Source organism: Diabrotica virgifera, chromosome 1 (genome assembly GCF_917563875.1).
Source record: "Diabrotica virgifera virgifera chromosome 1, PGI_DIABVI_V3a".
Taxonomy (NCBI): Eukaryota; Metazoa; Arthropoda; class Insecta; order Coleoptera; family Chrysomelidae; genus Diabrotica; species Diabrotica virgifera.
The window spans coordinates 81506981-81531505 of NC_065443.1; the positions used below are offsets into that span (position 1 = coordinate 81506981).

The 24525-nt window shown below is 31.3% G+C and overlaps 1 protein-coding gene and 1 long non-coding RNA gene across 3 annotated transcripts in view; one reads left to right on the forward strand and one right to left on the reverse strand.

Annotated features, from left to right (window-relative positions):
• Window positions 1-1857: 1857 nt before the first annotated feature.
• LOC114332674 (uncharacterized) lies at window positions 1858-3803 on the reverse strand. 2 transcript variants are annotated; one of them, XR_007699718.1, is made up of 4 exons: window positions 3636-3803; window positions 3490-3581; window positions 3232-3387; window positions 1858-1936 (listed from the first exon to the last, which is right to left on the reverse strand). It is a non-coding gene; the product is annotated as an uncharacterized LOC114332674 (long non-coding RNA). The 2 variants fall into 2 exon arrangements; XR_007699712.1 differs by having other exon boundaries at window positions 3490-3801.
• Window positions 3804-7596: 3793 nt separating this feature from the next.
• LOC114332671 (nose resistant to fluoxetine protein 6) overlaps window positions 7597-24525 on the forward strand; it is a 125001-nt gene continuing 108072 nt past the window's right edge. The window contains exons 1-2 of the mRNA XM_028282500.2: window positions 7597-7820; window positions 22339-22520. Coding sequence (XP_028138301.1) covers window positions 7634-7820; window positions 22339-22520 — 369 coding nt within the window. The 5' untranslated portion in view covers window positions 7597-7633. The remainder of the gene's footprint in view (window positions 7821-22338; window positions 22521-24525) is intronic.

A 24525-nucleotide genomic window follows, 5' to 3' on the forward strand; every position in this document is an offset into this window, starting at 1 on the left:
TACCAGGAACCATAATATCGTAAAATATATATCGTAATAGGACGTCTGAGGTGGGTAGGGCATGTAATGGGGATTGAACAAACTAACCCATCCAGAAAAACTGCTTAATAGACATATTGGACAAATAAGAAGAGGAAGCCCAGAACGATGATCCTCGATAATATCGATGAAGATGTGAGAAATATGGGAATACGTGTTTGGCGGAGGAAGTAATTAAGGAATGTAATAAAGTCCGATAAAGAGTAAATATAATGGGTTAGGTATAATAACAAAACGTAAAAATAAAATAATACCCATTGTAAATGTATACAAAGCGAATTTAACCATGGAATGCCTCAGTCATCGCAGAAACGGCTACACGATTTAGGCCCGGTCTTTTCACCTCCGGATAAATAGTTAACGGGAAGTTTATCTGACAGATAAAAAAAGTAGCGTCTTTTCACTCTGGAATAAAGTTATCCGGCAGATAAATTGACGTTAAATATCAAATATTTAACTGCCGAATAAAGTACCGAATAAGAAGTTATCTGGGAGATAAACTTTGATTTTCGTATATTTCATGGTTTCTGATTACCAGGAAACTAAAAATATAACCTAAAATCTTGAGGGTCTGATTGAATTTATTGCAAAAGTAAAATTTTGTTCTTTCTAAAAATTCTCAATCACAAATTTTATGTTATTTTGTTTTTATACATACCTACCTACTGTAATTTTTTAAGCAGAGTTATTAGATATTAAATTAAAGATGGGTTATAATTTGAAAAAATTATAATAGGTATGTATTATTGTATACCTACCCAACTATATTCATTTACAAAGGAAAACAAGTTGTAAAAAATAAAAATAGAATAGTTTCTTATCCCATCATTTCTTTGAATTGCCAAATATTTTACGATTCCAAAATGAAAGGTATTGATATATGTAGGTAGTAACTAGAATTATGTATGCACATGGTTCTCAGAAACAGTAGATGATACCTACCTTGAAAAAAAAGCTGCTGTTAAGTATCCAAAACATACTGGGTGTATCATGAAATTCTAAAAAAATAGAATATAGGAAGACTGATTTTATATTCTGAGAATTTCGTAATACTCCCCGGATATGTTTTAAATAGGTACCTTCTTACTAATATTTTTTTGTGCCAAATATAAGTAATTCTGTATTATTGCTGTTTAAATTCAGATCATAGCAATGGGTTGTTACTTTTTTAATGAGTCCGCAAATACATCCCTTTTTGTATATAGCAGAAAACAAAATGATTACATTGATTCAGTTGTCCTACACTGAAGCAATATATTTATAACATAGAGAGAGATGAAAATGAAGACAATTTTGAAAATGAATTGCTAAGTATAGACCAGGAATAAGCTAAATTATTGAATTTACTGAAGTTATGATGTTTGATAACCTTATAAAAATTTTTGTGTTAAGCTTGTCACGCACGGGGAACTATACTAAAATATATCTCATATCACTCACTATAGTAATGAGTGAGGCTGCATACACGGAACTATACCTAATGTATATTATGGTTCCGTTTATGCAGGCTCACTCATTATTATAGTGAGCAATATGAGATGTAATATATCTATTATAGTATACCTCCTGGTCAGTAACAAGCTTTATGGGGAAATAGAAGGATCATTAATATACATGTATAATTTTTTATTCTTTATTTAATTGTCCATTGTATAATTTAATTATTAAATTTAATAAATCAATGAATTTTTGTGTCTCTTCTGCCCTTTAATTTTCTCTGGCACGCTTGTGTTCTACCCTTTCCTCCTCTTTTTCTATCTGAAGCAATTGAGCTATGTTGGGTATTAGCGTTGTTCTTTCTTGTAATACATTCTCTAGTTTATTATTGGTAGCTTATTTCTGGAACTAGCTTTTTCTTTGAGAACACAGGATTCCATCTTCTAGGTGTTTGTCATATCTGTAACCAATTTTTTTTATTTAGAAAAGTGAAAGATATCTACTATGGGCCATTCCACGAACATACGCCTGTTTTGGATTATTTCGACAACGAATATTTTACTGTGCAACCTAAGAAGTACGAAAGTAAATGGCACTAATAATTATTCCAATAAATAACAATGTAATTTGCAATTTACTTTTGTTCTTCTTATTTTGTAACGTAAAATATTCGTTGTCGAAGTAATCCAAAACAGGCGTATGTTCGTGGAATGACCCATAACAAATATTAAAATTAGGTTTTATTCTTGTTATTGGGATTCTTCAATTTACCATGTAAATTATCCAATCTTTAAAATATTGTGTTTTGATATACATAGTTGGTTTATCCCTAGTTTACTATTCAATATACCAGTTGGATGGATTATAAATCTGTAGCGTTTTGACAATGATTGATATGTCCATCTAGCCTAATTTTTCAGGAGGGCATTTTGAAAGTTTAAATCATGTTTTGTCAACCCAAAAACGAAAAGTAATCAACATAAGAAATCAAGTAATATATCAAGTTCTGGCCTACCTAATACAGTAGAATCCAGATTATCCGTGCTCCTCGGGACCGAAGGTGGCACTGATAATCCGAACATGTATTTCTTATGTATAATAAGTACGTATACACATACATATTATAATATTATGTACCTACCATAAAAAGATAACAGAAAAAATAAATCTTTCATTATGAGTCTCTCTTTCGTCATATAGAGTTTCCGTTAAGTGATTTACAATGACGCTATGTTGATAAAACCTCAAAAATGCAACTTGAGTAATAGAAAATCATAGCATGGATAATTAGGGTTCTACTGTAAGTTAAAAGGGGACATGTGGGACAAAGGGGGTTTTACCTTCATCATACACATACCAAACTATACCAACTTGAAGAAATGTTACTAAATAGCATATCAAGCAAATAATCTCATTATGGCTAAAATCAGACGTAACATCAAGTTTTGCCATATTGCATGATATTTACAGAAATATAGTATTGAATTTAAATAAAAGTTTTCCCCACATTAACAAATTTTTACATCATTGAACAGTCATTAGGTTTGTTCTAGCATCAGTTTCAAACGGTTTGAAACCATCAGCGAATAGTCGACCAGCACGAGTAGATAGGGGATAGCACTGGTGACTGTATTATGTTCTCTCACTGAGCAACTAATTGCTGACGGTTTCTGACTAGTTTGACTGTTTGCTAGAACAAACCTAATATTAATAATCATATAATATGTACATATATAATTATGTAAACAAAATTACCACTGCATCTGTTTCATTAGCTAGCTTGTCTTTATTTAAACTTGTCTTTGTCTTCTATTTTACATACAAATCAACAGTTTTCCTCTAATTTAAAATGGATTTACCTCTTGTTCAAGCTCTCCAGTAAACTATTTCAGCATAATCAATGTTTTCCTTCTAAAACAATATTGTTGTCTGATTAAAATATGGAAATGTATTTCTAAACCTTATGACTTTGTATACCTATTTTTTTAAGTTGTAATTCTTTGATTTACTTACATTTCCTTCATTCCTTCTTCCAAAATGGAAATAAAATCGATAAAATCATCTTTGAAATACTTTGAATCTAATTATGTTAGGTTAAGTTAAAGCTGAAATTATAAAAATAAACATAAAAGTCAGGTGTGTTCGGAATCCAAACTTACTTTTAAGCTTATCTACCGGATAACTAACTGGAACATAAATTGACGTGAAAAGACGGGTACATTTTATCTGGCGAATAAATATTTATCCTCCAGATAGCTAACTGCCAGATAAGAGCATATTTATTCGGAGGTGAAAAGACCGGGCCTTATACATTTAAATATTTATGGCTTGTTTATCTGAAAAACAGGGTGGAAAGTCGTTTAGCCTCATTGTGGTGCACTCTGGGTAAACTAAATAAGCAGCAACATCGAACCGCCAGACCGTTTTCCAGATCTCCTGACAAACATATTGCAAACAAAAATGGTTTTTCTCAGAACAATCTGACTAACGGACCAACAACATTAACATAGTCATAGTTCTGGAGACACACACTGCTGACGACTTCCCACTGAACAAGCGAAGTCAAATTCCAGGATATAGATTAGTAGTCACACTTAATTACCAACAATATAGGATTGCTACCTACTGTAGAACAGACATAAAAAATGTTAGCACCATACACTCTTATCTCAAGATCTGTTTCTACTGGCAACCGTAATAGATAATAGAAAAGATCACAATAGCTAATACACAAACCACCAAACTCAATATGACCACCAGATGTACTACCTTCATTCTCGCATCCATCAATATATCTCCAAGGCGAACAAGTAATTGAATGGGTGGAGCTCAAGCATCTTAGAATTTTGCTCGATGCAAAACAGAAGCTAACCTTTTTTCCGCTAGAGGGCAAAAAGGCTACCATCCAAATCAAACATTTCCCAGATAGCATGTAAACTTGTGGCAAGTTTGATTCTTCTTTGATTTTAAATTGCTGCGTCAAATATGACGAGGCAACGTCAACGGGTTTATAACGGGTTTATAACGATTATTTCTTTTATTTGTTTCAGAGCTGATAGACAAAACTGAGCATCGGAATCTGAAGCTAGCGGGTTTAATGTAGTTCCAATAAATAATTTTAGACAATAGATTGTATTTTAGTTGAGTGATTACTGAATAAATAGTTATATAAAATTGTATTGTATTTTTATTCACATTGTTTTATTCAAATTGTGGCTAGTATGTCAAAACAAACCTTAAGCAAGTTTGTATCAAGTTTGAAAAAACAAAACTTTATGCAACAAAACAAGAACAAACCTTCAGCAAGTTTATTATATCAAGTTTGAAAAAACAAACTTCATGCACGTTTGATTTAAACTTGCTGCAAGTTTGCAAAGTTGCCATGCAAACCTGCAGCAAGCTTTCATGTTTGATCTATCAAACTTGTTGCAAGTTTGAAACAATTTTATATTGCTATCTAGGTTATATCCACTAAATGTGACTGCCATAACCATTTCACCAGAGATGTTCTTGATAATTTCCCAAAATCGCAGCATAGGTAAGTTATCTTCTCCGTCTAAAAAAATGAAAGTTTTATCATCTACTCCTTAATTTCGGTAATAAAATTTAGTAACCAATAATGACATAGGTATACAATTTACGGTTATTGAACAATTCGCGTCATAATTAAGTTATTGTTTAACTTAAAGCGCGTTCACACGTCCCAACCTGACACACAGATTTCGATTATCCACCTCATTCACCGGATTTAACACCACCTGATGCCTACATTTGGGGTATGATGAAGAATTCCATATTTCGCTCGAAAATTCGCCAGAAACTGTTGGAGAACTACGGCAAAGAATAGTAATTTATTTTCAATATTTGCAGCAACCACTTTTCTTAAATACTTACATATGTTTAATGATTTTATGAAAATTAAACGATTTACAGAAAATTTTGAACATACGTATTTTAAAAATTAATTCTTCTTCGTCTTTCTCGTAATTCAAAGTGGCCTTCAGGGCGTCAGCGTCAGATAAAAAAAATTAATTCATAAATATATTTATATTCAGTACTTACTGTTTATTATGGCGGATACTGTATTTAGTTTCACTATAAAAACATGTGTCACATTGGCGAAGCGTCCATGTAACCACTGTTACCATTGGTAACAGTTAAAAATCTTGCAATAAATATTTGATGACTGTTATGAAATAATTCCATTTAAATTTTTTACCAACAGAAATATTTGTTAATAGTACCTAATTCAGTAAATAGCCAACTAGACGCACGAAAATATTGGCGAGATATGTGAATCCATTGCACGTTATTATATGCTAAAAATCCACAAGGAAAAAGTTTTCCTGTAGTTGGCTGTATACCATGTGATAAAAAAAACAATAAATCCTGTATAAAAGGTATATTTAAAAAACCCTCAAAAGGGCCACATCAAATTCACATAACTAGTTTTCGACTGGTTTACCAGTCATCATCAGTGCTTACCTAAAATGAATATAACCTGATAAAAAAGGCAAAGATGTTGAAATTTTGACTAGGGTTAAAAAATATTAGGTTATACTTACGTGAAATGTACATGCTTAGCCACCAAGATAGTATTACACAAAAATATGTGGGTCAAAGCCCAGTAAAAGTGGTCCGTCAAGGAAACATAGGTATAAAATGCTACCTTAAGCCTGGATGTTTAAAATCTTATCTAATTTGCCCTAGGTAACATCTGAGTCACACTTAGATCTCATTGAACCTAACTTACCTTAGTACCAATGTGCACATAAAAAAAAGTTACAGCCCTTTGAAGTTACAAAATGAAAATCGATTTTTCCCAATATATCGAAAACTATTGGAGATTTTTGATTAAAAATGAACATGTGGCATTCTTATGACAGTAGTATCTTAAGAAAAAATTATAGTGAAATTTGGACACCCCATAAAAATTTTATGGGGGTTTTGTTCGTTTAACCCCCCCCCCCCCAAACTTTTGTGTACGTTCCAATTTAATCATTATTGTAGTACCATTAGTTAAACACAATTCTTTAAAAACTTCTTTGCCTCTTAGTACTTTTTCGAAAAGTCAGTATTTATCGAGATATTTTGCATATTTGTCAAATCCACCACATATTTGTATATGGCTAAGTACGATTAAAACGATTATAGAGACTTGATAATAATAGGAAAATTTATTTATGATTTACATTTTTAGGTATATTTTGAACCATATTAAAAAAGAAGCCACATCTCGATAAAAGGTGCCTTGTCGAAAAAATACAAAGAAGCAAAAAAGTTTTAAAAACACTGTGTTTAACTAATGGTATCGCAGTAATAGTTTAATTGGAACGTGCACAACGATTTGGGAGGATTAAAGGAACAAAACCCCCATAAAATCTCTATGTAAACATATTAGAAAAGAAGCCGCAACTCGATAAAAACTGCCTTGTCGAAAAAATACTAAGAACCAAAAAAGTTTTAAAAATATTGAATTTAACTAATAGTATCACAATAATAATTTAATTGGAACGTACACAAAAGTTTGGGTGGGTTTAAGGGAACAAAACCCTCATAACATTTTTATGGGGTGCACAAATTTCACTATAATTTTTCTTTAAGATATTCCTCCCATAAAAATGCCACATGTCCATTTTCAATAAAAAAATCTCTAATAGTTTTCGATATATTGGAAAAAATTGATTTTCATTTTGTAACTTCAAAAGGCTGTAACTTTTTTTATGTACATATTTGTACTAAAGTAACTTAGGTTCATTCGAACTATTTTTGGTCCCAGAATAGGTGATTTAATTTATGACCTGTATTTTTGTTACACCCTGTATATGAAGGTTTATAACAGTGTACCACAAGGTTACTACGGGAAGAACTTCGACAAAAATCGAGGAGAAGTTGGAAGATCTGTGTGCTTTTTGGCAGAGGACTTATGGACCAACTTCTAATAAATTTATCTCTAATATATTTTCTACTAAAGTGGGTAATAGTTTTCTACTAAATGACCAAAAATAATTTAGTAAGAAAATACATCTGGCCACTTAAATATACTATTGTTAACAAGCTTATCAAATCACTTCAGACAGATAATCAGATATGTGATCTGATATTCGATTTTGGTGAAAGCTTTTAATCAGTTTCTTATTGTCAAGCTACAAGAAACATGAGGCGACTGTTTATTTTATTTTTCGTAACTATCGTGTCATCCCAGAATGAGCTTAAATTTTTACAAAACTACAATTATTGGTCAGAACTTGTGAAAAATAATCTTAACAGTACAACATTTTCTGACTCATGTAGCCAACAATTTAGCGAATTATTTACAAATGATTTACAGGATGTATGGAATCGTAAGTACTATATTCCATTTAGAATTCATTTCAAATATCAACAACTTTCATAATGGTTTAAACCAGAGCTTCCTAGCCAGTGTGCCGCGGCACAAGTGTGCCCTGAAGTACCTGTAGGCGTGCCGCGAAATTTGATTATACTCACTATCATTATAGAGATTATTTACCCAAGTGTGCCTTGGCTTGGCTGAAGCAGTTTTTAAGTTAGTGTGCCTCGAGCTAAAAAACGTTAGAAACCGCTGAGTTTAAACTAAAGTCAAATAAAAAATATCCTATTTTTGATTGTGTTACAAAAAAGATTCCTCCTCCTCTATCTATTCTCCTTCATAAGGATGTAGTGGCGTCATGCAATTATTTGTTTGAATATTTCTGTCCAATTATATCTCTCTCTTGCGTGTTGTTTTGCTTCTTAGAATGAGTAACCAGCCATGTTCTTTATTTGGTCCGACCATCGTTCTCGAGATCTTCCTCTGGATCTTTTGGCCTCTACGTTGTCTTCAAGAATTCCTCATTCCAGGTTAAATTCGTGGCTCTGACAAACATACGTCGCTAGTTTTAACATTATTTCATCAGTTAGTTGGTAAATCATCACTATCAAAACCAGGGCCCCCGCAAGGCTGAGGGGCGCCCGCGTGCGGCATATATTTTAGCGCCCTTAAATCTACTATATCCACTTATGAAACAAATCTATATTATGTTTTTATTTTTTACTTGTAATAAAACAACAGAAATTGCAAGAACTCAAATTTTATTTTTCTTGTAACTGATTTGCTGATGAGGGCAAAAAAAAACAAATAAAACATTAATATATTAGTTAAGAAATTAGGCGAAAAATTCCGGGCCAATGCTTTTTAAATGTACTCAATTCTCTCGAATCCTGAGAAAACTATGTACTTAAGTATTTTTCAAAAATTTGAAATGAAAGATTACATTATTACCGAGGGCCGAAAGTATCTGAAAACTTCTATGTTTATTTTAATAAGTTACAGGGGTGAAAAAAAGAGAAAATTTAGTATGATTTTTTAATTTTAAATATGTATATCATAAAAAAAACTTTTTGTTTATTCTAATGAACTTTCGGTCCTTGGTAATAATGTTGTTCTGAAGCTATTTCTTTGTGGCATTTTGTAATTAACTAAATTTCTAAATTGGGAATAAGCCACAATTTAACTTAAAAAATTATTTTATTAACGTTTCGACATTCACTTCGGACGTTGTTGTCAAAATACTTGGTAATAATGTAATCTTTCATTCTGTGTTTAAATTTAAAAAAATATTTATAACTTTTCTCGGGATTCGAAAAAAATGAGTAAGTACATTTAAAAAACATTGGTCCGAAATTTTGGGCCTACTCTCTTAAATCTTGAAAGCGATAGCTTAAATCTAAATTGAATTAAATGGGTGTTTTTCTAGATTTGACTGCAACAAATTATTTTATATTATCTTTAAAGTCAATTTTATTGACAAGCTCTTTCTATATAGGGTGTCCAGAAACTGTTCCGACTAACAAAAACAGGAGATTTCTCAGATAATTTTAAGAAACTTTAACCCAATTCACCTAGTCCGAAAATGCTTCCTAAGGTGCTAGAGGTCTTTGAAGTTGGCGTCTTATAATTAGTTTTTCTTAAATACCTCCAGATACTTCTAGTTAGAAAACGAAAATTAATACGTATATTTATCTTCCAGAGGTAAATCAATTTCACGCCGGTAAAATACACCGTTAAATTTTTTTCAATTTTTTTTTCAAATTCAAAAAACGAAAAATTTTCAAATCGTTTTTTCTAGATTACATTGTGTCCTACCTACTTAAAGCAAGAGTACCTTTTAGTACTAGAATACCTCACAATTTAATAATTCAGAGTCAAAAATGCTTAAAAATTAAAGACAAAAAGTCATGCCATAAAGTAGCCGTTGCCCTGCTCAAAACGGACGCCTATGACCACTACTAGAAATTTGCAATACACGGAATCGATTTACCTATGGAAAATCAATATGCGTACCAATTTTCATTTTTCTAACTCAAAGCGTTCTGGAGGTATTTAAGAAAAACTAATTACAAGACGCCATCTTCAAATAGCTCTAGCTCCCTTAGGAAGCATTTTCGGAGTATAATAGCTGAATTGGGTTAAATTGTCTTAAAATTATCTGAGGAATCTCCTGTTTTCGTTTGTCGGCAGAGTTTCTGGACACCCTGTATAGCTAATATTGCCAAACCAGATAATCTTTCCTCTACCATAGTAGAACTCAAATAATTTTTACTAACTTTAATTTTCAAAATGATCTCTCACCACTAGAAGCAACAAAGTTAAAGTGGGGAGGATTCTTAATGAAAAAGTGATATTTGGTAGAGATGTAGTTACATATTTTCAAACATATATTAATTATTAAGAGTTTTTAGTAATAAGTAGAGTCATGTAGAGTGTAGTCAGCTTTTGTTGAAGAGCAAATAAGTTTTTTTTAAATATCATCGTCACTTAATGTAATAATGTCACTAAAAACCCAAAAAAGTGATGATAACCAAACATCATAAATCAAATCTACTACTTAACGAACTTAGGACTTGATCAATTATTCTAATACTGCCTAATTTGTATGTTAAAGGTATCCTTATCTGCTATATGTGTAAAATTCTCACAAATTATATTTATGAATTTTATATGGCTTTATGGCTTCTATTTTGGAACTGCGCACCATACCCGAAATATTATTTTTTACTTTAGAAAACATTAATATGTAATGAAAAACATAAAGTAATGTAATGAAAAACAAAAAGATATTTGGATTTTATATTGTTTTAAAAAATACAATAATAGTAGTACCTAATTGTTTATTAACACCAAATATAAAATAAGATTTTAATTATTTTTTCAGTAATAACCCAATATTTGATTTTTGAGATTTCTCTAGGAGTCCATGAAAAAATTAAATTTAAGATTATATATAAAAAAATTATCTCATTTAAAATAAAAATTTCTTATTTACCAAACCTTCGGTTTGGCGCCCTTTCGGGGTTGCGCCCGCATGCGTCGCACGCGTTGCACGCCCGGTTACGGGAGCCCTGATCAAAACTGTCATAAATAAATATGTTGGTGGTTAGGATCATGTGCCTTTTTGGTCCAAATTAATTAAACTTTATTTCTTTATTTTTACATATCCTCTACGATGTCGAAACACTTAAATTACTGATCTAACACAAACTATTTCAAAATAACCATGTCTAATAATAATATACGAATAATACATGTCTTTGCATCCACTGTATTTACCTATACCTTACTAAATTTAACTATAACACGCACCTACAGTTCAAAGTCATGTTTTGCTTTTTCTGTTCGTGGTCTTTTAAGGTTATTATACGATTAATAACATTGATACAATTATTCAGAGTAAAGATGTAAAACATATTTTATACAGTGTTATAATATTACTACAAAACGCTTCACTCTGTCCTGCCATATTCAGTTTACGAGATAGTTCTTTTTCAACCATCTCCAGATCTATCTGCATCTTCCCTCATTAGTAGTCCCTGTGTAATAGTGAAAGAAATGGTCATTATATTATAGTTTTTAGAGGAGCAAAAGGGTTTTTTCCATTCTCTTCTGTTTCTTGCTACCGTTTTTACTACCATTTTTGCTATCTTTCTTGCTTTGTTCTGTGTTTATTTTCTATTGTTTTTATATGTGCAAAATTGTGCTAGATTGTAGATTTCAAAGGAGTCCATTGGCCCCGAAACCTGTTAAGTTTCGAAAGTCTCACAAATACCGTTAGAGAAGGATTCCTGGTTCGGAATGAATAGAAAATAAATTTCAGTTACACAAAAATGAATTTCGTATCAAAATACAGCTTAAACAGTTTTATTTCTTTATGGGCCAGTGATACAAACTCAACTATATCTCGTTTTGAAACTAGGAAGAGTACTTCAAATTTATCGCGCCGTAATGCTCGTTTGTAATTGGTCCAACAGCAGACAAGTTTACTTCACTAAATTATGAAATTTTTACAATATTGACAGTTATGGAATTTTGACACTATTTTCATTTAAAATTAATAGGTTAATTATTATCGGCGATTTTTTGTGTTTTCTGAGTTATTCTTTAAATTTTTAGATTTTTAGTCTGCATTTATATAAAAAAAAAACTTTAGAACTCTTTAGCGACGTATTAGTATAATAATATAATATTTATGGATTACCGTCAAATGCCGACATGATTTACCAAAAAATAAGATGAATCTGGTGATTTTTTTAGTTTCTAGTTTTAAGTTTACTCCTCCTCGTTTTTTTAATATTATAGTACTCCCTACATCAAAGTCTTATGTTTTATGCCTCGCGCTGATTAGGCAAACCTCTGGTACACATGTTAAGCGTTCATGGACTCGACAAAACATTTCCTCACTATTAGCTGTAACATCCTCTGTGTATATCCAACATCTATAGTCAGTCTAGCCGATCTAGGCTTCTAAGAAAGTCTAATATCCGTTCAAGAGAGTTACTTGTTACCTGGAGTGCTCTAAAAATACCTGTTCCATGTACTTATGACATTGGTGAACAACTACCTTGCAGTTGCAGACAACATTTCGGCCGTTTTCTCTAAATTTTTGTAAAATCTTCATGTTAGTCTGTTGACTTTCCATTTTGCAGATACGATATCTGAGTGATCAATATCCAGTGAAAACATCTGTAATTACTCCAAGTTCGATCTTCTAAAATTCTAAGATTATTTTTGTGTCGGAAGAAGAACGATGTAATAACCTTTTTACTTTCCTTTGGGGAATATTTTCTCAGTAGTCTATCCTAACCTGTTGCAGTTAATAATACAAGGAAGAATACAGGGTAGAAGGAGTCGTGGAAGAAGACGTATCTCATGGTTAAACAATTTGAGAGGTTGGTTTAACTGCACTTCTGCTGATCTCTTTAGAGCAGCGGTATCGAAAGTGCGAATTGCCATGATGGTTGCCGACCTTGCTAGAGGAGATGGCACATGAAGAAAAAGAAAAAGAAGTCTTGTTCTTCATTTTCTTTTCCCATTTTTTCCCAACGCAAAATGGTTCTGCCAAAAATCTCACTACCGACAATTATTTTATTCCCTGACACCCACAGGAAAGTTATTTTGTTGCGCCCTGTCAGTTACAGACTATTTCCAGCTCCAAGCTGTTATTAACTTATTAAGTTTTAACTTAGTCTTTAGTAAACTTGGTCTATCTGAGCCAATAAAAACTTTGGCTGAATTAAGGCGTTTTAAAGTCATTTTTGAGAATAAAAGTAGTTCTGTTGGAAATATTGTAGGAGTGTTTCCAAAGGCTATTGACAGTTGATAACATTTTGAACTTTGAAGGCGCTTGCCGAAGGTTAAATTGGTAATACCTGCACAGAATTCCCTCCATGTTTTCCTTTTAGGTCTTAGACCCCTTTAACTTAATGTTATATTTTGTTAGAGCGTTTCGTAGTTGTCCCAATTACTTTTTTGATTCTATTGAAGGCTCTGCGTGCACTAAGCTTTAATTTTTCTAATTCTTTGTTCCATCAATTTTTCATAGATCCTCATTCCTCCATCAAGCTTCCCTCTAATAATTTATTATCATACGATTAAAACAGTGTGAAGCTGATTCGAGTTCCTTTTCGGTTTCAGTCATAATAGTTAACGCCGTCAAAATCTGGCCTTGATTGGTTCTTGTATAAACACTAGTCAGGCTGTTCCGGTATTAGACAAATTCTGTCTGCCTCCTCAATTTTATCTAGATTGATTTTTAACTTCGATAGACGAATTTTATAAATTTTTTCAATATTTTTTTACCAATGGAATCCCTCTTTATAATAGTAGAGATACTTTTTAAATTTTTAACATAGCTCTGAAGATGACTGAAAGCGCTCAGCTAGGAATTAAATCACGATTCTTAGACATTTACTACGGTTGCCTACTCCAAGTGTGGTGGGGAGACTTGACTTACGTCACAAGAGTACACAAGCCTATTTTTAAATTTAAAAAGACGTTAAAATGTTAAAATTTCATTATGTCTTTTTCTTCTTCTTCCTCTTTATAAGCAATTCTGCTTGTTTCATTCATAAGCAATTTCATTATGTATTAATGTAATAATAATGTTTAGAATGCCAGGTACAGGCTGTAGTGTGGCCAAATTTATTACCTATAATTTAAATTCTTACAATAAATTACACAAGTATTTCTAATTCAAATAATCCTAGCTGACCTCTAAGAACGGTATGTATTCAATAGTTAATCCAGTTTTGATGGAAATTCAGTATAAGCGATTTTTCAGCGTAGAATGGATATGTAAGTCCTAGATTTCCGTAAATTTTACATTAACCGTTGGATAAACGCGAGCAACCGGTCCTGATTAATTTTAAGTATCAAATCATCCAAATATCAACAGTTATCCATAATAAGACACATTTACAAAAATAACATAACTGTATGTTTAGGATTTCTGTAATTTTTTAGTGCAAAAATACAATTTCTATGAAAGAATTTGAAATTTTATAGATATTATTTATAGATATTATTTATAGATATCATATCTATAATATTTATAAATATCATATCTATAATATTTATAAATAAAATCATTAAAATTTCCAAATTCTTTCATAAAAATTAGATTTTACACTAACAAATTACAGAAATCTTAAAAATACAGTTATGTTGTTTTTGTAAATAGGTCTTCTTAGGTGTTATAATCCACTAAACATCTTTATTTCACAACTATCTTTACTATTTTCCATACATAACAGACATAAAAATACCGATTAATCATATTACGATTCAAATTACTGTACTCTCGTGACGTAATCGCGGTCTTAATGTTCATTGGTTAGTCGAAATAGGCAACCGTAGTAAATGTCTAAGAATCGTGTGTTTGTACAACAAAAAGAATAAACAAAATGTGATTATTTTTTATTGCTTTTTATGGTTGGCGATAAAATTTTGATTGCATCATGTCAGTAAAGACTCTTTATCGAATTCGTCTGTTACTCGTCTCGCTCGCTTCGCTCGCTCTGCTCGTAATATCAGACTCGTTCCATAAAGAGTTACTTACTGACTTGGTACATAAATAGCTATTACACCTTTTTAAAATACTTTTCTTTTCCTACTCATTAATTTATTACTATTTTTAACCTTTACCTTTTTATATGTATGTTTCTCATTATTTATCTTCTTAATTTTTCTATAAATATGATCGTAATATGTACAATCCGAAAAATGAAAGAATACCCATGAACGAACATATAAAACACGCTGTATTTTCCTGTCACCGTGTCACAAAGAAAATTGCCCAGCGTAAGTACATGTAACAATAATTATTACATGTACTTGCGCTGTCCAATTTTTTGTGTGACACGGTGACAGGAAAATACAGCGTGTTTTATATGTTCGTTCATGGGTATTCTTTCATTTTTCCTACTGTATGCTCTGCCTTTTGTGTCGATGTATACGCTCTGAGCTTCGCTGGTGTCGCTCCTGGCGGATTACTAATTCAACTTTCACCGGTAATTTTTAAATTTATTATTTAATTGTTATCGCTTAATATTTACAACGCTAAAAAGTAATTAAATTGTAATAGATTTTTTAAAGATTTTGTTAATCATTTTGACGTTCTATTGATGAAATATTAATTTCTTACTTCGGATACTTTCACAATTATCGTGTAGATGGCGCTAAGATTAATAGATTAAATTAAAATACATATTACCGAACATTAAAAAAACGTAAAGTCAGTATTTAAAACGTAAGTATATTTAAGGTAAAAATATATACCACAGCTTTGACCAACTAATATTTTTTATAATTAATGTTTTTAATTTTAATTTTAAATTATTCACTTTGACATTTATGTCAAATTTCCGGTAAACGTTTACAGACTTGCCACTACTGGCGTTCGCGAATTTATAAATATCCCCTCTATGTACGAGCTCACAGCGTATACCTACTCGTGCATTAAGGATTATTTCAATATTTTTTTTTATTTATTCTATCTAATTATTATATATCTTCTTCATTTCACATTCCTAGTTTAATGTATATTTCTAATAGTCCGTTCTTTAACGGTAAAATATTGCAAAACCTCTAAATTTTAAAGAACCGCTTGGATTGACATGAATTTTGGCATACACATAGCTAACAAGTCAAAGAAAAAAAGTGATATTGTGCCGATATGTGCTTTTGCCCTGGGGGTGGTTTTCACCCCCTCTTGGGGGTGAAAAAATATTCGTCCAAAGTAAGTCCGCAAATGGATAAACTGACTAATTTTAAGTAGCTTTTGTTCTATAGAGTTTTTTCACTAAGTCAATACTTTTCGAGTTATTTGACAGTGAATATGTTCATTTTTTCAACAAAATAACCACGCTTTTAGACGGTTTTTCGTAAATAACTCAAATAGTAAGTATTTTGTCGAAAAAACATTCATAGCAAAAATATAGCCTGTAAAAAATTAAAAAAAAAAAATGGTGTATAGATATATCACGTCTCTACACCTAGTAAAAGCAGAGTTATAGCTAATGAAAAATAGGTATGCCAAATTTCATGTCAAACCAAGCGGTTCTATAAAATTTAGAGTAAAAACCGTGAAACAATGGACTATAATGCTGTAGCACAGAAGGTGAATGTCAATTTTATGTCAGCCACACAGTCAAATGCAATAAATTTCAAAGGATCACCCAAAATCCTCCGAAATCATAGGAATAAAATATAGAAGATTAAAATTAAGTATTTAATCTGTTAGGAGCTAAATATATTAATCTTAAAAAGATAAGATCAAAGGTCTTTTAAAATTAATTACAAATACTTTTGACGTAAATAAGAAAAAGTTTTTAATCAAAATTCACTATGATAAAATATGAAGATGAATTACAATTATTGAAAATAAAGAATTCTTAAGTTTTTTTACTGTTTTCTAAGTAACCAATCTGGAAATTCTTCTTTTTCTTCTTCTTCGTGCCACTAGGATTACTCCTGTTTGTCTGCGTCTTATTCTTTTTCAATTGTTGTGGACTGTACATGCCTTTCCACCTTTTCGGCAGCCTTCCAACGGGTCTTCTGCTATTGGGACCGTGCAAGTTCGGCAAAGCGACACCTATTTCTACGCTCTGCAACTTTATTCGCACTTTTAATTATATTGGCCAATTATATTAGTCCTGGTTACTGGATAATTGTCAAGGCCATAGCACAAAAAAATAATAAGAAGAAAAAATAAGATTCAGGTTATGTTATTAAAACGTAAACAATTGTATGTAGTAAATAAAATTAGTTATTAAAATGCAGTACTGCAAGCCAAATACAATTAATTAAATTTACCTTTATGTAATAATTGCATATCATATCAATATTGTTGAGCAACATATAATGTTTCTTTTTCAATGACAGTAGATATGAAATGTACGTCAATTTGACAATTTCAATTGACAATATGAATTATTTAAGAAAGTTGCAATAGTTCTCCGCTATTCGCGCACGATCGTTTAACGTATCCCTTCCAAGTACTTGCACACCGCAAATACGGCTTGTTGTTTTTACAGATGTTCGCTAATCTATCTGGTCCCATTCGGTTTACATGTTCGTTCTAGTTTTTTTTCTTGTTTTGTCCACCGAACCCACTGCAGGAGACATAGGAGTTTTGGTTATTCGCCATAAGCTTCGCTGGTATCGCCACCTAGTGGATTACTGGTATCACTTCGGTTAGAAATTTAAAGAGAGAAGTATTGCCTATCCTCTGTGAGCTTCGCTGGTATCGCCACCCAGTGGATTACTAGTACAACTTCGATTAGTAATTTAAAGAGAAAAGGAGAAAAGCAAATAATTGTTTCAAACTTATTATTTAATTCTTATCGTGTAATATTTACAACGCAAAGAAGTAATTGGATTGTAATCGATAATTAATATCAGTAATTACAGAATTTATTATTCACTATGATTATTTTTAAGATTTTGCTTATCGTTTTGAAGTTATGTTGACAGCTAATATTAGAAAAAAATTATTCTGCAAAAAAGTATAATAATTATTATACAGTGATGAGCGCGCTAATAACCGGCAAAATAGCACAAAAGATGGCAAACGTACTAAGTTGTAGGATAAAAAGAAATAAAACTAGTCGAGCTGGGAAATTTAGCGATATTAACCTACAAGTTTACATTAAATTGACTGTTTCCCACCTTTAGACGTATCGGACGAGTTTGGCAAATACCACTGTCACAGTGACAGTTTTGGTTGACATACTCCTCTGATACGTGTAAAGGTGGGAAACAATCAATATAATGTGAATTTATATGTTAATATCGCTAAATTTAACAACTCTACTAGTTTTATTTCTTTTTATCTCACAACTTAATACGTTTTTCATTCACTGTACATATAGTTATAATACTTACTTAAAAATAAATTATGCACTTATTACACTTAAATAAATAATTAAGAGTATAAACGTAAAATTTCGGCCCAAACTTTTTAAATGCATTAATTTTTTTCGAATCCTGAGAAAACTAATAAGTATTTTTGAAAATTTTCACACGCAGAATGAAAGATTAGTTCGGTACATTATTACCGAGGGCCGAAAGTTACTGAAAATTTCTATAATGTTTATTTTAATAAGTTACAGGGGTCATTTAATAAAAATTATATGCAACTCTTATTACAGCAGAACGTCAAATTTCCAACAAAAGTTCAATCACTTTTTCACTGTTGGCGCTCGCGAACTTTTAATTAACCCCTCTACATACGAGACCAAAGCGGATAGAGATCCAATAAACTCAAAAAACTTATAAAACTCAAAAAAGAGATATCTGGTCGGGTCAAAGTCCCTAACAGGGTACTTTTTTTAACTTATTTCTTTGAACTATACGCTGTGAGCTGGTACGTAGAGGGGATATTTATAAATTCGCGAGCGCCAGTAGTGGCAAGTCTGTAAACGTTTACCGGAAATTTGACATAAATGTCAAAGTGATTAATTTAAAATTAAAATTCTTCTTCTTCTTTCTCATAATCCTTAGTGCCCTTCAGGGCGTCGGATGTCGGGTTCCGTCTTTTATCCACTTCTTCCAATTGCTTCTATTGGTGGCCAGGTTCTTCATATCCCTCATACTGATGTGTCTCCTTTCACCTATATCTTGGATCTGGTCCATCCATGTCTTCCTCGGCCTTCCCTTTTTTCTTTTGTTTCCCATTTTGGCTTCATGTACCTTCTTTGTAAGTCTATTTTGCTCCATTCGTTGTATGTGTCCAAACCAGCTTAATTGTTTGTTTTTGATCTTCCTAATTATCGGTTCTTGTTCCAGCTCTCTTCTTTTATCTTCATTTCTGAATCTGTCAAACTTCGTAACTCCGGCTATTCTTCTCATGTATTTCATCTCGGTCGCGTTTATCATTGATTCATGTTTCTTTTGGACAATCCATGTTTTCGCCCCATATGTCATTATCGGATTTACTATGCTGTTATATACTCTGAGTTTAGTTTTGTTGCTTATTTCTGACTTTCCAAAAATTGTATTATTTAAAGAGTAGTACACGCTAGTTGCCTTCTTCAGTTTATTACTTATTGCCAAGTCCGTTTTCCCATCATCTGTTATTATATTTCCCAAATATTCAAAAGTAGATACATGTTCTATTACTTTTTCCTTTACTATTATATTAGTATTCCTTTCCCTTTTCTCATCTTCATTTATTATCATAAGTTTTGTTTTGTTGAGGTTCATTTCCATTTTTAATTTATGAATCTCTTTTTGCCAAATATCTATTAGTTTCTGCATTTTCTCTACTGTGTCTGTGATTAAAACTATATCATCAGCGTATAGAAGGGAGTTGATCTTTATTGCATTTAAGTTTTTATATCCTACTATGTATTGAAGGTTTCTTGTTTGATCTTTGGTATTTTTGATTAAAGTATCCATGACTATTATAAACAAGAGGGGGCTTAGTCCATCTCCTTGTTTAATTCCCTTATCCCATTTAAAAGTGCCTGATCTTTCTCCATTTATTTGTACTTGGCCTTCTACTTCCATATATATAGAGTTTATGACTTTTATCATCTTTTTTGGTATATTATAGCTCTCCAATATTTTCCACAATATTTCTCTGTTTATTGTATCAAATGCCGCCTTCAGATCGACGAACATGAGAAATAGTTCCTTCCCTTTAAGGCATTGTCTCTCTATTATATTTCTAAAATTAAAATTAAAAACATTAATTATAAAAAATATTAGTTGGTCAAAGCTGTGGTATATATTTTTACCTTAAATGTACTTACGTTTTAAATACTGAATTTACGTTTTTTTATGTACCGTAAAATATGTAATTATAAATTAATCTATTAATTATAGCGCCATCTACACGATAATTGTGAAAGTATCCGAAGTAAGAAATTAATATTTCATCAATAGAACGTGAAAATGATTAGCAAAATCTTAAAAAAATCTGTTACATTTAATTAGATTTTATATTAAGCGATAACAATTAAATAATAAATTTAAAAATTACCGGTGAAAGTTGAATTAGTAATCCGCCAGGAGCGACACCAGCGAAGCTCAGAGCGTATACTTATAGTAGGTAGGTAATAACAAGCTTGCTACTTCAGTTGTAAAAACATTCAAAACATCAATACAATTTATCGCAAAAAGTTAAAATCAAAATATTTGAACTGATAACACTATTTATCACTTAAATCACAGGGCAATTTTATGAATTTCATTGTAAATTATCTATTAGAAATTGTTATCAATGGAACAAATAAGTTTATAGGAATACATAATAATTGTCTTTTATTTTTGTTGATATTATAGTTTTTCCAAACGTACAGTCGGAAAAATGAAAGAATATGGCTTTACATTCACAGTCATTTGTTTCGAGCTTCTGTCATGTGTCACCTTAAAAATTTTAAAAGTTGTCACCCTTGTTGAAAAATAGCAATAATTGCGAAATAACTATAAAAAAAGAAGTATTCGCATTTTACATTTTTCAACCATTTATGCTACACTTAGAACCTTCATGTTTCATCCAGAAAAACTATATGATAAACAAAACATTACTGTCAATTTCATTAAGATCGGTTCAACAGATTTTGCAAAATAAATTTTGCAATCCTGCTGTCGCAAAGAAAATTCATTTTTTTAAAATGTTGCAGGACTGAGAATAAAGCAGTTAGCAAATTGAAATTATTTTTACATATAGAAGAATACCGTAGCTTTCATTTGCAATTTTCAAAATTAAAATGGGTTAACTACCACGGCGTCAGGAATTTTTTTAAATAAACATTAATTTTTAGTGCTACGCGCAGGACAGCTGATACGTTTGCTCTGATTGGGCATTCCTATGACCTTTGATAATGATTGATAAATTTTAATTTTTAGTACATTTCGATATCAATAAATAAATTTGTTAATAGCAAAATAAAAACACATACTCTGTCCTTTGAGATAACACTTTTTTAGCAAAAACTTTCTTTGTTCATATATTTTAACTTGGAGAATAAAAGTTTATTATTACTAAATATATGCAATTGTTGAAACAATATTTCACAAACAATAAGCAAATTAGTTTGATTTTTGTGGAATTAAAATATTAAAATACAACAAAATATAGAATAAGAAAATAATAGATATATTATATCAGATAAAGATTGGAAGAAATTTTGGTGGAAATCAACTTGTGTGAATCGAATACCGCTGTCCTGCGCGTAGCACCCAAAATTTATGTTTATTTAAAAAAATTCCTGGCTCCGTGGTAGTTAAACGATTTTAATTTTGCAAATTGCAAATGAAAGGTACAGACAGTATTCTTCTATATGTAAAAAAATCTCAACTTGCTATCTGCTTTATTTTCAGTCCTGCAACATTTTGAAAAAATGAATTTTTTTTGCAAAAGCTGTATTGCAAAATTTATTTTGCAAAATATTTTGAACGGATCTTAATCAAATTTACCATATTGTTTGACTATGTCATAAAGTTTTTTTATGTAAAATATGAAGGTCCTAAATGTTGCATAAATGGGTGAAAAACGTAAAATACGTCTACTTGTTTTTTTATGGTTTTTTCAATTATTGCTATTTTGCAACAAGGGTGACAATTTTTAAAATTTTTAGCTAATTGTATATTGTAGGAAATTAGGAAAATTAGGAATTACGCAACTTTTCTCGGAAGTGAATACTTTAAAAGTTATAATCAAAAAACTAAGAAAAACATCGAATTTTTCCTCAATTTTTTGACATTTTGATTATTTAAACAATATTCCGGACCTTTCTGAGTGGGAGGATAACTCAATTATTATTATGTGAGCTAATTCCAAGCAATTTCTGTAAAAAAATATGAGTCACTTCTCAACGTCTATCTCAAAACAGATGCGTCCTGGACTATATAGGTTAAAACGAAGGATACCACAATCAATTTCCTATATGGGTTCTAGCCTCCTAAAGTATTTCTCTCCAGCTCCAGTCGCCCGTTTCCATCACTTTTTTCCAACAAGCACGTATTATATTTCATATTTTTCGAGTTGTAAAATAATTTCATATATTTTTTTATTTTAGTGTTTGACGCTACAGCAAAATTCCCTTGGAGTGGCTTAGCTACCGGCTCATATTTTGATTGGGGAAATTATGATCAATGCATTAAAATTAGGCATGAATACACACAAGACAGAATATTGGGCAAATACTGTACACACGGTTTACTAATACCATCCCCCAAAGTGAACATTTCTAATCCTGATGTAAGTATAAAGCGCGTATTTTTAATTTCGTTAATATATTATCAAGAACTATCTACTACAATAACATTACACCAGAACAATAAAAAAAGTACCTAACACTAAGATTTTCACCAGGCCCAAAGCTACATAAAATGTTCAAAATGACCCTATAATTCGATTCCTCAAGTCGTCAATAATTTCGACGGGAGTAGAAGAAACTAAGAACAAAAAAACCTCAAATACAAAAATCTAAAGGATTTAAATCCGGCGATCGAACAGGCCACCCTACCGTACCTCCCCTGCACTGTATCTAACTGTTTACGTTCTTTGCGTCAAGAAATCTGGCCTGGCGCTGGTGGGATGTCCCTACCGGTTTAGTATCATAATAACAAACAACAAACCCTCCAGGAGCGGATTCGCTAAAATTAAGGTAAAAGGAACAAATGCAAAATTTTGACGCCTGTCAAAATTTTCAATGTGTTTTAAATGTAATCATTTTTAAACGCAGAATGAAAAATTACTTTATTACCGAGGGCCGAAAGTCCCTTGGAATGAATTAAAAGTTTCTTTTGAATGAGATATTTGAAATTAAAAATCACACTAAATTTTCTCTTAGTTTTTCACCCCTGTAACTAATTAAAATAAACATTATAGAAATTTTCAGGGATTTTCGACCCTCGGTAATAACGTAACGGCTTAAAGCCGAAAGTTCGTTCCCATCCCCTTAACAAAAAAAAAATTCAAGTCTTCAAGTAGATATAATGTTTTAATGGGGTTGGAATAATAAATATAAATTTAAATATCATAGCATTATATTTATTACGTATTTATATCTATGTAGTTATAGGTATATTATTATGTACAATGAAATAAGAGAAATGAAAAAATTAAAGAAATTAAGGAAATTAATGATAATAACAATAAAAGATTAAAAGAGTGGTAGCAAAAATCAAAAATTACAACTCTATGTCACTATCGCTGTCATCTTCACTAGAATCGTTATCTAATGTTATAATTATTGGTTTAATATGTGAGGTTAATGTTCTGTAATGATCTTCCGTTTTTATAACATGTGAAACACAATTTTGGCACAGTGTTGGGGAAATCTTTTTTATTTCTTCTACAACATGTGACACCGATTCGCTACTAAATTTGGGACAGCAGTTGTTTCGCCGTAAACTTTCCTTAAGTTGGCTCCAGATTAATTCAATGGGGTTGAAGACACAGTAGTAAGGAGGTGATCGCAATACAGTATGACCATCACGTTTGGCTAATTCGTCTATAACAAATTGTTTCTCAAACACTTTTGTCTGAAGAACTTCCAATATTTCTTTTTTTGTATATGTTTCTTCAAAGTACAAATCATTGTCATACAAAAAATCAGATATCTGTTTTTTTGTCGAACCTACACTGGGGATTTTTCTAATTTGTTTGCTGTGATACGTTGCGTTATCCATTACAATTACACTTTTTGGAGGCAAATTTGGCAACACCTTCTTTTCACACCATTCCTTAAACAAGCTACTCGTCATATTTTCATGGTAGTCCAGCTTTGAATCTTTAATGTTTTTTGCCGATAGTAAAAAAATTTCCCCTCCAAGCCAGCCATTTTTGGATCCAATGTTCAGAATAATTATTCGCTGACCTCTATTAATTGGATAATTGGGTGCACATTTAATAGAATCGTCTGTCCAACCTTTTTGAGCAGTATCGTGGGTATCGAACCATGTTTCATCTAGATAAAATATCGGTCTTCCTTCATCTCTAAATTTAGATATAGCATCCAAGTATTCATTTCTCCATTTAATTAGACGAGGAGAATCCATTATTGATGATCGCTTATTAATTTTCTTGTATCGAAAACCAATGTGATTCAAAAATCTTGATAAAGTTGAAGGCGAATACGTAATGGAATAGTCTTTAACAAGTTGATCGTAGATCATACTAAGCGTTGGAACTAGGTTCTTTGAATATAAATTGTAAATTGCTCTTCTAATTACCTCAGCGTCTTTTTCATTTACTGCTT